Genomic DNA, 15218 nt, shown 5'->3' with positions numbered 1-15218 from the left:
AAGACCATCTCACTGACTGCAGGCTCCAGGAGAATTCTTACAAGGTGTACTTGTCTATGTTATTGTTCCGTAGTATAGTGTTGTCTTAATTATAACATTATCTTCCCTTTTCAGAAAAAATAATTGAAAAAAAAAAGAAATCGAGTGTTTCAGTCACTTTTCATACAAACTTCTGATGGATATACTGTACCTTTTTACTGTATTTTAAATTTTTCTGTTATGTCTATGTACTAGACAAGAAAACTTTACCTAATACTAAGATGGACGTTTCTCAGTTCTCCTGTGTGTAGTGAGAAGAGACTTCCTGTTTTCTACTAGTTATGTTTGTATTATGCATTCGGTAGTTTTGTGACCCATCTGACAATTTTCTCATGTTGTTAACTTATCTTCAACTCATTTGTTGTGACCAGTGATCATCCCCATAAATATTTCCATTATTAACATTATATTATTATTTTTGCTAGTAATTTTTTTTACTTTTCCACTGGATCCTTCAATTATTTGACCTAAATATGAGCTACAATGTCCTGTTAAAATTAGCATGACCACAACTTCATATTCAAGAATGTTTATGATTTAAATATGCCAAGTGCTACAACATTTGCTTTACGGGTTACCTGGTGTGCACTTTTTGTTTTATAGTTCATGAAATGAAATGCATTCAGGAATCTGCATAGTACTGATGAAATTACTCTCATTTATGTACATTATTTTTCCTTTTGTTCTGTTTTTATGACTAAGGAAATTCATTGTTTATTCATGAAAGTTTGCAGCTGTACAAATGGTTGTTTACATTTTCCAGTATTCTTATTTATGTATATGTGTTTGCAGATATACAAAACTCGGGTATGCTGGAAATACAGAACCTCAATTTATAATCCCATCATGTGAGTAATATTTCTTTTTTCTTCACACCAGTTTCATTTTATGATGTGACAAGACGTTTATTATTTTTACCTTACATTTCCAAATGTATAGATAATCCAAAATGATTTATTAACAAGTTGCAGTCTGATAAACATCTATTCCTGTACATACTTGAAACTGCATGAGAGACAGACAGTGTAACTGCATGACAGGTAGACACTGAAAATGAAGCTCAGAGAAGATTATCTGTGCATCCAGCAATTAGATTACATGAAATGTTTAAGTAACCCACTGTTCTTAATTTTTGTTTAATAGTCAACGGATCTGCCTGTCAGTCGCAGTTTGGAGTGTGAGTGACAGTCTGTCTGTATGTTATTAATTAATGATTACATTTATTTGTTTATTTATTTTTGGGTAGTTTAAGAGTCAGATGTATTACATTATGTAGCATCAGTACCTGGTACCATCAAATCAGAATGGTGACCAACAGTTCATACTCTCTGAAACGCTGACCTGGATGATGGATTCTAATGTGCTTATGCAGAAATAAGTCAGCCTGGTGCATATTTGCTTTAATGTACATTTGTTTGCAGTTACAAATTATTCTACCTGTATTCTGTATGGAATCTTGTTGGCCATCCCTGGCAATAATTTAGGAAGTCAGTTATTTTGTACAGTATTTGGCTTATATATCAAACTGTAAGCATGCATGAAATGCCTGCTGTTCTCTGTTTTCTTCATCATTCTCCATATTATGTGTGCAATACTTAATCCTTTGTAAAAAGATGCATCAGCTCATCTATGAAATATATTCATTTATGTGCCTAATGTATTTTTTATGAAGAAAGCATGGTCAGCCAAGGGCCAACTGATTGAGGCCTATTCAATCACAGCTATCATGTTAAGCAGCAGATCTTTTAAAAATATAATAATCTGTGAAGTGTTTCACACCCGGCACTTCCCATGGAGGGATAATCTGCCCATTTTCCTTGGTTATTATAGCTAACTCTGAGAACATCAAATCTCATAAAGAAATTGCAATTTAAAACTCTTGTAACACAACTTAATCAGCGGGTCCTACTGAATGGGCTTCAACTGATCAGGTTTTACTATAATGATTGAATACCATTCTATAAAAATGCTTTATATGAAGTACTGTTTTGCACTCCTTTGAGGTACAAGTATTTGACCTCATGTTGTAATATGTGTGGTTGTAGTAGCTGTATTAGCTGCTGTTTTAAGAGCAGCAAGAAGCTATACTCTTTCACTTTGTTCCCTGCTTGCAATGTCAGCATTTTTTAAAAACATCCATTGTGCAGGACATAGCTTATTTTATTTTATTGCTGAATTTATATGCTCATTGGCATGCCAATTAATCTCTGTATTTAAACTGCGCTTGTAGTGGCTCTACTTTTTCATTCTTTCAGGGTAAAAGTATTCAATCATGTGTGCTACTGTGTGCGTGGTTGTAATAGCTGCGTTCACTGTTCTTCTAACAGCAATGTAAGGACTGTTTTTACTGTTTCCCCCACTTGTTTTATCAGCTTTCTTTTAAAAATGTTTCTCAATTAGGATATACTTATTTTATTTTACTGTTCATCATTAGTACTGATAAGTATGAATGGTGCCTGTCTGTCTTGATTTAAACTCTGCTTGATGAAATCAGTTGTGAGTGCATAGCAATCGTGTATTATACATGATAGAAATATGCAAAATATAAGTCTTTGCAGTATAGTGTGATGAGCTTAACCAATGTGAAATAGTGGGAAATGCAAAAGTGAGGTTTGTCTGTTCTACTGGTGACCGTGCACTTTACAGTAGTTATACCCAACTTTTTGCTAAGTTTGTGGTTTAACATTTAGTCAAGTCATTCCATTTGTGGTTTTCGCCTGTGTGTGTGTGTGTGTGTGTGTGTGTGTGTGTGTGTGTGTGTGTGTGTGTGTGTGTGTGTGTGTGTGTGTGTGTTTCTTTATATACACTTAAAACTCTGTGAGGTACTTAGGCTACTACATCCCTGCTTTTAGTATGACTTGCAGTAGGCTTTCCCGAGTCACTAAACTAGTGCTATGGTTTCTTAGTTTGATAAGATTAATCCCCTTCAGTTGTTGAACTTTACTAGAGTTTATTGTAGTTAGGTTGGTGTTGGTCCATTACTTAAGTTTTCTCACTGTTTCACTTAGATTCTTGAAATAACTGCTTTGAAAGACTAATTCATTGGACTTAACTAATAAAGTTGATTTCCTGGTTCATTATTATTGTTGTTTCTCCTGTTACAACCTATTACTACACTTTTTGTACATATAGCTATGTACTATTCCATTGAGTACATAATGTCCTTCTTATCCATTGTATCCATAAGATTGTTTTGCTCTTTAATATTGTTAATTTGTCTCTATTTGTATGTATTTGTATGTCTATTTGGGGCTTTTCCCCTCGGGTCTCCACTGAAAAAGGGTAAATTCTTACCCAGCTGGACCAACCCGGTTAACAAATGCAAAATAAATAAAATAATAAATCATTATGTCAGCGTTTACACAGCTTTATCAAGTAATATTTTATTTACTACTTTATGGGTTAAGGTGATTGCTTTCTCTTGAGGACATGTAAAAGTTGCATTTCTGTTAGTAAAGAGTAACAATTGATAGGTTCACAGTTATGCAGACTTCTGCATAAATTCACTGATGGAGGAAGGGACACTTTTTAAATGTTGTGACTAAGTTTAGTCACCACTGAGGGGAGGGCCTATAGTCTTTAGCTCTTTGTCACTGCCCACAGATAAATTATCTAAATTTAAAATCCAATGGCCACAAGGAGTGTGATCTCTTGAGTCGCCACTGCTGCAAACAGATAAATAAGAATAAACTGTAAGAAAGACATACAAGTATGATTTAGAAATATAAATATGAATCACTAAGCAACTCACTAAGTGCTATTTCACCAGACAATAAAATATAAAATTAAATATTTGAGTTCAAATCAAGGCAAAAATCTGCGTGTAGGTTATGATTTCCAGTGCTCGGGTAAAATGCCATTTAGGAATGCAGACTTCCCATCTCAGCAATACATTTTCCATCAGCAGCTCATCTGGCAACTAACCTTTTAAATCGCTTTATAGACATGCTTAACCTTACATCTACAAGTGATTCCACAATACTATTGCAACTTCAGTAACAAGATGGCAAATCACCATTAAGAGATGATTACCATGCTTAATGACCATTTTATTTTCAGTACAAAAGATTTTCATTCCACAATTGTTCTAGTAAAGCGAGCACTGATATTGGGCAGCTGTCCTATGATCATATGTTCCACTGTAAAAAAATAATAGAAAAGGGTAAATAATACATAAAGGTGGGTCCTGATCAGTTGCCTGGACAATTCATTTGTATGCTTAAAGAAGTTCTGTTTGAGTCTTTGTTGATCATATTTAACTCTGTGCTAAGGACAGGCTCAGTTCCACTGAATTAGAAATGCCTTGGTAATACTGTTTTTAAGAAGGAAGACCAAAATAAAGTACAGAATTATATGTGCAGAAGCCTGATATATATTTTAGGCAAATTTGAGAACTGGCTGGTTGATATTCTGAAACTAGTGGTTTTTATTCACCCTTTCCTGGCATATATCTACATGGATTTAAGGCTGCTAGATCACCTCTTAACAACCTAATTGATTTTTATGAAGCCATTAATGTATCCCTGGGCTTGGGGTATTAATTGTCATCACGGTTAGTGACTTTGATATGTTTTTTGACACCTTGTCCCATAATAATGGAATTAATATTCTTCATACTTATGATGTAACCATTATATTCTATGGTGGGACCAAAACTGTCTCAGATAATGGAAACAAAGGGATACAATTCTTGGTCATTTCTCTGAACTTATTACAGTTCCCACTGGAACCCTAGATTCTCTGGTTATGCATTTTCTACCTTTACAATGTTTAGTGGAGGATGGAGCTCTTATTTTGCTGACAACTGTAAACTAAGAATTATAGTAATATCATGAAAATATTTTGACATATTAAACATATATTTGGGGAAATAAAAACACGAGCTAGCAAACTAGTCTTAGGTAGAGTCACAGCAAATATGGCATTATGTATTTTGTTCCTTGACATCCCTTGTTGGATGTATCCTTTGCTAGATACCTAAGGATTACTATTAAGAATAACATAACATTGATAGGACTTGCATCCTTGATTAAAGCTAGATCATTAATAATAAGTCTTGCATTAAAATTTGTTCCATTAGGTGATCCCAAATTGATATCTACTGTTTATACTTCTTTGACTTAACCAATCATTGAATAGTATGGTGTATTGTGTTCATGATATCACAAAGATGTTAAGATATTGGAACTGGTACAGTGCAAGCCTACGTGCAGAATTCCCAGTGTTAAAAAAAAACAGTTATAATGATAGACTGTGAATGTTAAACATATTTAGTATCTCCTGCAGACTAATGAGTGGAAAGATATGGCTGGGTTATTCTATGTCAAGTAAGTCATATAACAATAGATATACTAACATGAATGCTGAATGCATGTAAATTGAACTAGGGAGAGAGAAACTGTTGTTACTCAAGCTGAGATAGTACTGTGGAATAATTTGTGTATAAGTATTTCTCTAGAACAATTTAAAAGGTTTCTTGATTGATGAGCTGGTGATGGAAAATTAATTGCTGGGATAGGGGAGTCTGCATTCCTAAATGGCTTTTAGGCTGAGTGCAGGAAATAGTAATCTATGTAATTTGTGTTTTCATTGAACTAGTGTTTAATTTTTTTGTTGATAAGATGCATAATGTTTAATCTGATTAGCTTAAATCTGTTTACAAACTGCAGTGACTACATATATCTGACTTTTGATTCATCATAATTTAAGGCAAAACCTCTAGGTAAAAGAGGTGCTGCTCCTAATGTCAAATGGTTCATTTATTGTGTCCAATTATTTCGTTAAGGAGTTTTTTTTTTTAACTTTAGCTCCAGGTTCAAGCATCTTTGTAGCATGCAGCAGAATCTACACTTCTGTATTCTTCTCAAGAAGATCATCAGTCATTATGCACTTTGTAGAATCTCTCTGACTTAACTTCTCAAAATGCTTATTTTTTAATGTTTCAGGAATGAACCTTCATTCCTTAATAAGGATAGAGTTAACATTTATGAAATCAGTATTAATTAAGTCTTTGGTATTTGACAGAAGTGCTCTTCTCAAAGTATGCATCCTATTCTGTGGAACATGACTGTAAAAAATCTAATGCATTGGTTATGTTTCCATGACGCATGCTGTAGGATTTGACTGCAGGCTGGCTTATTAACCTAATGTCATCGTACTGAAAATTCTGAAAAACAGAAATCAGATATAATGTAGTTTGTATTTTATTTATTTCCTTTTTTTAACTGGGTAAATGAACTGGTCTCAAAGCACTGGACCATTATCAGTCATAGCCTGGGCCAAAAAGCAACAACAACAGCATATAGATAAACAAGAAAATATAATATATATTAACTAAATGTTTGGTGATTGGTTCAAAGCTCCTTTTCTCAAAGGGAAGAAAAGCTGGTTTGTATTTACTGAAAATCAGCTGATCGTGCAAGCTGGCTTTTTTATGTCTGGGATTGGGCTACAGCAGAGATCGTAATACGATCTTGGAGTTGGTATATAATGTGGTAGAGGGCACAAAAAATTGTTTAATTTACTTTTGTTTAATTTTCAAAAGGTTGGAAATTAACCTTTTGTGCTCTAGCACTTCAGAATTTGATATTTCATATTTACTATGAAGGAAACACGCACACACACACACGCACACACTCGCATATATATATATATATATATATATATATATATATATATATAGGTTCATAGGTTCATACTAGGCTATCTGCCCTAGGGCATTTATAAGCCTAGCCAGAGTGTGTTTGGCTTTCGCCACCCATTTTAAATTAATTTTGTTATGCCCTTTTTCGAGGTTAGTATACTGTGCCTCTGTGTAACAGTGACACAGAAGTGATACATACACACACACACACACACACACACACACACACACAGACACACACACACACACACACACACACACACACACACACACACACACCACACACACATTTAAAAGATTTTGACATGTTAAACATATGTACACTAATGAACAAGATGCATACATAGTTACTAACGTAGCATTTTTTCTCCTAGACAAGTATAAATTGCTAAATTTGAACAATAAAAATACATTTACTGAGAAAAAGACAAAAGAAAAAATAAAGATGATGGTGATGACTTGCTTTCCATATGCATGTTTTATATATTGCACATTCTGGTTCTTAATGCTCTGCATATTTAATATAACATTTCCCACTATTTTAGATGACTCTGTATCTGAAGTCATGACCTTCCACAGTCAGTTAGGATTCACTGGGCAGTGTTATCAGCATGCAACTATGCTGTACAAACATGTAGCTATGCTGTACAAACAAGAATAATAGCAAATAGGATGTGATATGATAGTCACCAAAGATACCTATAAGTACAATTAAAAGTTTTTGCCCCATGTGAAAATGGTACCCTCCGGAAATATGTCTTTTGTAGTGTTCCTTTTCTGTAACAAATACCACGTGCTAATAGTTTGCATGTCTTAGTGTTACCTATTAGCAGAATAAATCACAAACATGTAATATTATGCAAAGTTAAATGTGACAGTCTACCTCATACAGAGTTAATCTGCATTGTGCAATACACTACATATGTGGACTATCCTGTGGTACATGCTTTAACTAGCGATATGTCTCCATGGATATCATATTAACCCATATTGTTCATGATCAGCATACTGGCTCCACCCCAGCTTACTTGCCATTGTATCTTTTTAAAGGTAGGTCTTGTCACAGTATCATCAAAACTAATTTAACTAATTCATTTTCTGAATGAGTTTTAGAGTCCGGATGGCAGCTTTCACTTAGATCTGGGCATATTAATTTCTGAGGCAACTATGTATGTATGTATTTCTTTGTTTGAATGGACACGTTGCTGTAAAAAATAAGTAATATAACATATTTTAGCTATTTTATTTTTATTTAGCTAACCCAGCCACTGGGAATGCACAAGTTAGTGCATTTCCTTGTGCCGGTCCCAAGCCTGGATGAATGTGGAGGGTTACGTCAGGAAGGGCATCTGGTGGAAAACGTTTGCCAAATGACTTACACGGACAACAACACAGATTTCCATACTGGATCAGTCGAGGCCCGGGTTAACAGTGACCGCCACCAGTACTGTTAGCCACGGAAATTGGGCTACTGTTGGCCGAAGGAGAAGAAGAAGAGGGGGAAGGCATGCCTGAAGGCAGGAAGATAGGAAGAAGGTTAGGAGTGTGGTAGTGAGGGTAGAAACTTTGAATGTTGGCAGTATGACTGGTATAGGGAGAGAGCTAGCTGATATAATGGAGAGAAGGAAAGGTGATATATTGCGCATGCAAGAAACCAGATGAAAGGGGAGTAAAGCCAGGTGTTTTGGAGGCAGGTTCAAATTGTTCTATCATGGTGTGAATGGGAGGATAAATGCGGAAGGGGTTATCCTGAAGGAACAGTATACCAAGAGTGTTTTAGAGGTGAAAAGAGTGTCCAGTAGAGTGATGTTTATGAAGCTGGAAATTGATGTAATGATGAATGTTGTTAGTGCATATGCTCCGCAATTTGGGTGTGCGGTGGTTGAGAAAGAAAAATTTTGGAGTGAGTTGGATGAAGTGGTGGTGAAGGTTCCCATGGGTGAGAGAGTGGAGACTGGAACAGATTTCAATGAGCATGTTGGTGAAGGGAACAGAGGGGATGAGGAAGGGATGGGTAGGTATGGTGTTAAGAAGAGGAATGCACAAGGTCAGATGGTAGTGAATTTTACGAAAAGGATAGACATGGCTGTGGTGAATATGTATTTAGGTTCATAGGTTCATAGGTTCATACTAGGCTATCTGCCCTGGGGCAATTATAAGCCTAGCCCGATTCTGTATGGCTTACGCCACCCCTTGATTTGAGTATACTGTGCCCTTTTTAAGGTTTAGTTTACTGTGCCTCTGTCTAATAGTGACACGGGAGTAATCCCTGGGACAAACCTACGATCCCCCATCCACCTATCGAGATTCTTCTTGAAGAGATTCAGTGAGGTGCTCTGCCTCACATGAACTGGAATTCTATTCCAGAGCGAAGGGAGCCTCTGGGTTATGAACCTGTCCCTCCAGCAAGTTCTATTTATTTCTGTGCTGAGGTTCAAGTCCTTCGAGCGTGTGGCTCTAAGGGTTTTTTTTAAGAAGAGGGAGGATCATAGGGTGATGTACAAGAGTGGAGGAAGATGCACACAGGTAGATTATATCCTATGCAGGAGTGCCATTCTGAAGAAGATTGGAGACTGTAAAGTGGTAACAGGGGAAAGTGTAGTTAGGCAGCATAGAATGGTGGTCTGTAGGATGATGTTGGTGATCAAGAAGAGGAGGAGGAGTGTGATGGCAGCACCAAGGATCAAGTGGTGGAAGTTGAAAAAGTGTTATTGTGAGGTGGAGTTCAGGGAAAAGTTAAGACAGGCACTGAGTGACAATGAAGAGTTACCGAATAACTGGGAAAACTACACCAGAACTAGTAAGGGAGACTGCTGGAAAGGTGCTGGGTGTGACATCTGGACAGAGGAAGGAGGATAAGGAGACCTGGCGGTGGAATGAGGAAGTACAGGAGAGTATACAGAGGAAGAGGCTGGCGAAGAAGAAGTGGGATTGTCAGAGAGATGAAGAAAGTAGACATGAGGATAAGGAGATGAGACACATGGTAAAGAGAGAGGTGGCAAAGATTAAGGTTAAGGCGTATGGAGAGTTGTATGAAACATTGGATGCTAAGGAGGGAGAAAAGGACATGTACCAATTGGCTAGACAGAGGGACTGAGCTGGTAAAGATGTGCAGCAGGTAAGGGTGATAAAGGATAATGAGGGAAACATACAAGCGAGGAGAGTGTGTTGAGCAGATGGAGAGAGTACTTTGAGGGGCTGATGAATGAAGAGTATGAGAGAGAGAAAAGGTTGGATGATGTGGGTATGGTGAATCAGGAAGTACAATGGATTAGCAAGGATGAAGTAAGGATAGCTATGAAGAGGATGAAGAATGGAAAGGCTGTTGGTTCAGATGACATACCTGTGGAAGCATGGAGGTGTTTAGGAGTGATGGCAGTGGAGTTTTTAACCAAATTATTTAATGATATCTTGAAAAGTTAGAGGATGCCTGATGAGTAGATTTGGTACCGATTTTTTAAGAATAAGGGTGATGTACAGAGCTGTAGTAACCACAAAGGGATAAAATTGATCAGTCACAGCATGAAGTTATGGGAAAGAGTAGTGGAAGCTAGGTTAAGAAGGGAGGTGATGATTAGTGATCAGCAGTATGGTTTCATGCCGGGAAAGAGCACTACAGATGCGATGTTTGCTCTGAGAGTGTTGATGGAGAAGTATAGGGAAAATCAGAAAGAGTTGCATTGTGTCTTTGTGGACTTAGGGAAAGCATATGACAGGCTGTCTAGAGAGGAGTTGTGGTATTGTATGAGGAGGTCGGGAGTGTCAGAGAAGTATGTAAGAGTGGTACAGGATATGTACGAGGGTAGTGTGACAGTGGTGAGGTCTGTGGTGGGAGTGATGGTTGCATTTAAGATGGAGGTGGGATTATATTAAGGATCAGCTCTGAGCCCTTTCTTATTTGCAATGGTGATAGACAGGGTTGACAGACGAGATCAGACAGGAGTCTGTGTGGACTATGATATGACATTGTGATCTGTAGTGAGAGTAGGGAACAGGTTGAGAAACCCCTAGAGAGGTGGAGATATACTATAGAGAGGAGAGCAATGAAGGTCAGCAGGACTAAGACAGAATTTATGTGTGTGAGTGAGAGGGAGGATAGAAGAATGGTGAGGATGCACAGTGTAGAGCTGGCGAAGGTGGATGTGTTTACGTAGCTGGGAGCAACAGTTCAGAGTAATGGTGAGTGTGGACGAGAGGTAAAGAAGAGAATACAGGCAGGATGGAGTGGTTGGAGAAGAGTATCAGGAGTGATTTGTGACAGATGGGTACCAGTAAGAGTGAAAGAGAAGGTCTATAAGAGGGTAGTGAGGCCAGCTATGTTATATAAGTTGGAGACGGTGGCATTGACAAAAAGGCAGGAGTTAGAGCTGGTTGTGGCAGAGTTAAAGATGTTAAGATTTGCACTGGGTGTGGTGGATCAGAGGGTCAGCTCAGGTTGGACGGTTTGGAGACAAAGTCAGAGAGGTGAGACTGCATTGGTTTGGACATGTGCTGAGGAGGGATGCTGGGTATAGTTGGAAAAGGATGCTAAGGATGGAGCTGCCAAGTAACAGGAAAAGAGGAAGGCCTAAGATAAGGTTTATGGATGTGGTGAGAGAGGACATACAGGTGGTTGGTGTGACAGAGCAAGATCAGAGGACAGGAAGAAATGGAAACAGATGATCTGCTGTGGAGACCACTAACGGGAACAGCCGAAAGAAAAAGAAGAAGCTAGCATATTTTAGCTGCAATATGTACTGGGACATAGTTACTGATGGAATACATTAAAGAGTATAGTGTTCAACCATGGTGTAGTACAACACTCACAGCATACCTCTGGTAACATGCTTATGGCTATACCAGACTAGAGTGACATTATTCTGTCAAAAGTGTAAGTATATGCTGTACACAGTATGTTGTTTCATACATGACTGCGCTGCTGTTGGTTGCTGTTTGACATTTCATTGTAAAAGCATTGTGTTCATGCAGTGCTAAATATATATGAAGAGGTAATGTTGGAATTAATCTGCATATTTAGCAGACCAGCAACAGAGGCAGGAGGATAGGGTGACATATCTATACTGTATGCGACTTACTGTCACTGCAGACTAGCTATGACAAACAGTGCAATCATTGTGTATCCAGGTGGAGTGCATAATGTGATGGTAAGTACTGCAACACAGTACATGAGTAGGATTAATGGCACATGTATAGGACATGCCATCCAGAGATTTGTTTCTGGTACTGAAAACCATTGGCAGGGGTCCGATTTCATACTGCATCAGTAAAAGAGTTCCATGGACATAAAAGAGGAAGCACATAGATGGTGAACCTTATGAAGAAGGAGACGGCACTACTGGAGGCAGCAGGATCACACAGTAACTAGCTGTTAGCAGGGGAAGGCAACATGGCATTTGTGATAAAAAGTAGGAGATAATCACATGAGATCATATTTGGAGACATAAGATAACATCCAGATTTTGGTTGAAAATATGGGTAATGGTCGTAGGCCAACACACGTTTTCAAGCAGAAGGGGCATTAGTATTCTTTCATGGCAACTCAGCAATAAAGACCATCCCTGATATGGCTGTGTGATTGACATACAAGAGTAGGATGGATGCTAGTACATATACTATTGACATTGTCAGCCGTGGCTGGATATCATATTTACAGGTTATCTGCATATCTAGCTATAATATGTGCACATTTTACAAACACACAGGCATCATAAGGAGCATCTGCTTTCAGTGCTGCCAAAATGCAACCATGTGTACCAATGGGCATTCTGCCAGTCAGATCTTATTCTATTTAGTGGTTTACAGTTTACTACTGTGTTTGCCTGTTCAACATATGCAGTCATTTGATCACAAAGTACATCTTGCATTAAAACAAGTGCTTCATTTGATGAGTAGATGGCATGAAATGAGCACACATGCTACATGTGATGGGTACTTTATACACGTGCATCTACACACACACACACACACACACACACACACACACACACACACACACACACACACACACACACACACGCACACACACACATTTAGTATGGTTTCAGTGCTGTCCCTGTAGCAGTTTATCCATCTTTTTGTCTTCTTTCTAGAGTTGCAGAACAGAAAAGGGTACATATCTCATACAGTATTAGCCAAGTTCAGAAAAAATATGCCAGTTATTTATTTCCTTCAGTCTAGGGAAAACAGACCCACCAGCTGCTAAACAGATTCTTTCTGAGCATCTGACACAGTGCACAGCGCTGTGTCATCAGAAGGTGAATCGCTCCTTTACTAATGTAGACAGTGGGTACGGGTACTCCATTAGGGAAGTTGTCTAACCTAGCTTGTGCTTTTGGAATGTGTCGATGGCATTCATGCTGCAGCCATCTGCTCAGTGATTCCCATCTTTACCAAGCATGCTTGTGTTTTTCCCCTGGATTAAACAACCATATTTCACTGACTCCGGCCTTAAAACTTAGGGCACATAAGCTGTAGAAGAATATATGAGTAAGTACTGTAAGTGTACATTTTATTGTTATTTTATTATTATATTATATTATATTATACATAATTGGATTTTTGATATGCACATACATTTTTTTGTATACACTACATTTCTTGTCTATACATTTTTGTATACACTACATAGTTGTTATGTTTTATATGTGCTTTATATGTGATTAACAGCTAAAAGGTTTAATGCAATAGGAATAGTGCATTCAGTGGTCAGGAACCACTAATGTTAATAAACTTGATGCTATTTTAAACTGTGATTGGTTAAATGTTGCAATTTTTAACCCATGATTGTGAGACAACTGCCTTTTAAATTGATGTAGGAACTTGGTTTGTAGATTCACATGAAGTTTCTGGGTAGGAAATTAAAGTGCTAAATCTGTTTTATGTTATTTTTTGGTTCGTGAATAAATCGTATTTTATATACTGTATCAGGTAGCCTTTATTAGCGCCATGGTGGTTGTTAGCTGAAGGTTTTGTTTCTCAGTATTAATTATCTCTCAGCATTTCCACAAGAATTGGTTGGATCTTAGATATCAGATCAACAAATCTATAATCTTTATACTTCCTACCCATGGTTGTACACTCTGTAATTACACAGATCATGAAACTATTATCTTTAACCTGAGTAAAATCAAAATCAGAAGTAAATCATCCTTTCCTGACTTGACTAATTGAAACCATGATGTAATCAGTCTCTACATCCCTGGAAGGGCATTAATTACACATTAACACACACCCTGGAGGGCATTATTGAGCTAAGAGAATAAGCTCTCAGCAAAATTGTTGTGTTTTACTTGCTTATTTATTTTTTTAAGTACTATATTATTTTTTATATATTTTTAATGTAAAAATAGTTCCTCTGCCTAATGTTTCAAACTTGCTGTAGTGTATGTTAATGGTGTTGGAGAAAGCATTTGACATCAAACATATATAAAAAATAATATTGTGCTTAAAATAATAATAATTAAGTAAAACACAACAATTTTACATTCAGCCCATTCTCTCATGCACACATACACAGCCTCTTCTGCTTTTACACATCTACATATGCACAAACACAGTCCTCTCTGCTTTCATACACAAATTCACTCACACAAGATCAGTGTCACTCTCTTTCTCAATCTTTCATAGAGTCTCCCCTGCTTTCATACACACATTCAGTAACACAAGATCGCTCTCGCTCCCAATCTGTCACACACACACAGGCTCCTCTGCTTTCATACACACATTCACTCACACAAGATCATCTCACTCTCTCTCGATCTCTCTCACCACACACACACACACACACACACACACACACACACACACACACACACACACACACACACACACACACACACGCACGCACGCACACACACACACACACACACACACACACACACAGAGTCTCCTTTGCTTTCATACACGCATTCAGTCAGACAAGATCACTGTCGCTTTCTCTCTCACTCTCTCAATCTCTCTGACACACACACACACACCCACACACACACACACACACACACACACACACACACACACACACACACACACACACACACACACACACACAGTCTCTCTCCTTTTTTTGTGTTTTACATTTAATGCTCCCTAAACAGCAGAATTGCTGCTTAGCGAGTATAAAATAGTGGCAGACGTTAGTTTTTTTTACAGTCTGATCTCCACGGCAGCTTGATATACTGCCGTGATGAGCCGGACTCATTTGTCAGCAGGCAATACTTGTACATTAATAGCCTGCTGGAAAACCTTCAATGTACTTCGTGTTTCACTGCTGCAGTCATTACATTTGGGTAATCTGCTGGCAGGTTGCCCTCAGTCGGACTGAATAACAAAGTCTTGGGTCCTGCGTCGGTTGCTGTCTCCTCTTCCATGACGTCAGGTCGTCAGGGGTATAAAACATGCAGCTGACGCCATTTTAATCAGTCTTTCTTGCTGTGCGGTGCCCAAAGCAAAAACAGTTCACAAGTGCCGGTCGGCCGACTCCTGAAATTTTCATTTTCGAGTTTCAGAACCGAAGTCTTCAAACTAAAGCTAAGTACCC

General features: G+C 37.9%; 1 protein-coding gene across 4 annotated transcripts in view; it reads left to right on the top strand.

Moving 5' to 3' along the window:
* ACTR3B (actin related protein 3B) overlaps positions 1-15218 on the top strand; it is a 1280959-nt gene that overhangs the window by 372249 nt on the left and 893492 nt on the right. For 3 of the 4 annotated variants that reach the window (XM_044066887.1, XM_044066888.1, XR_006364220.1), the window contains exon 2: positions 832-887. In XM_044066887.1, the coding sequence (XP_043922822.1) occupies positions 832-887 (56 nt within the window). Of the gene's footprint in view, positions 1-831; positions 888-15218 lie in introns of those variants that run through there. The other variant, XM_044066889.1, reaches the window with a different exon arrangement.

Source organism: Protopterus annectens, chromosome 3.part1 (assembly GCF_019279795.1).
Source record: "Protopterus annectens isolate FY-2018-M chromosome 3.part1, PAN1.0, whole genome shotgun sequence".
Lineage (NCBI taxonomy): Eukaryota > Metazoa > Chordata > Ceratodontiformes > Protopteridae > Protopterus > Protopterus annectens.
Note: the sequence above shows the minus strand (reverse complement) of the source record. Positions and strands in the feature narration are given on the sequence as shown.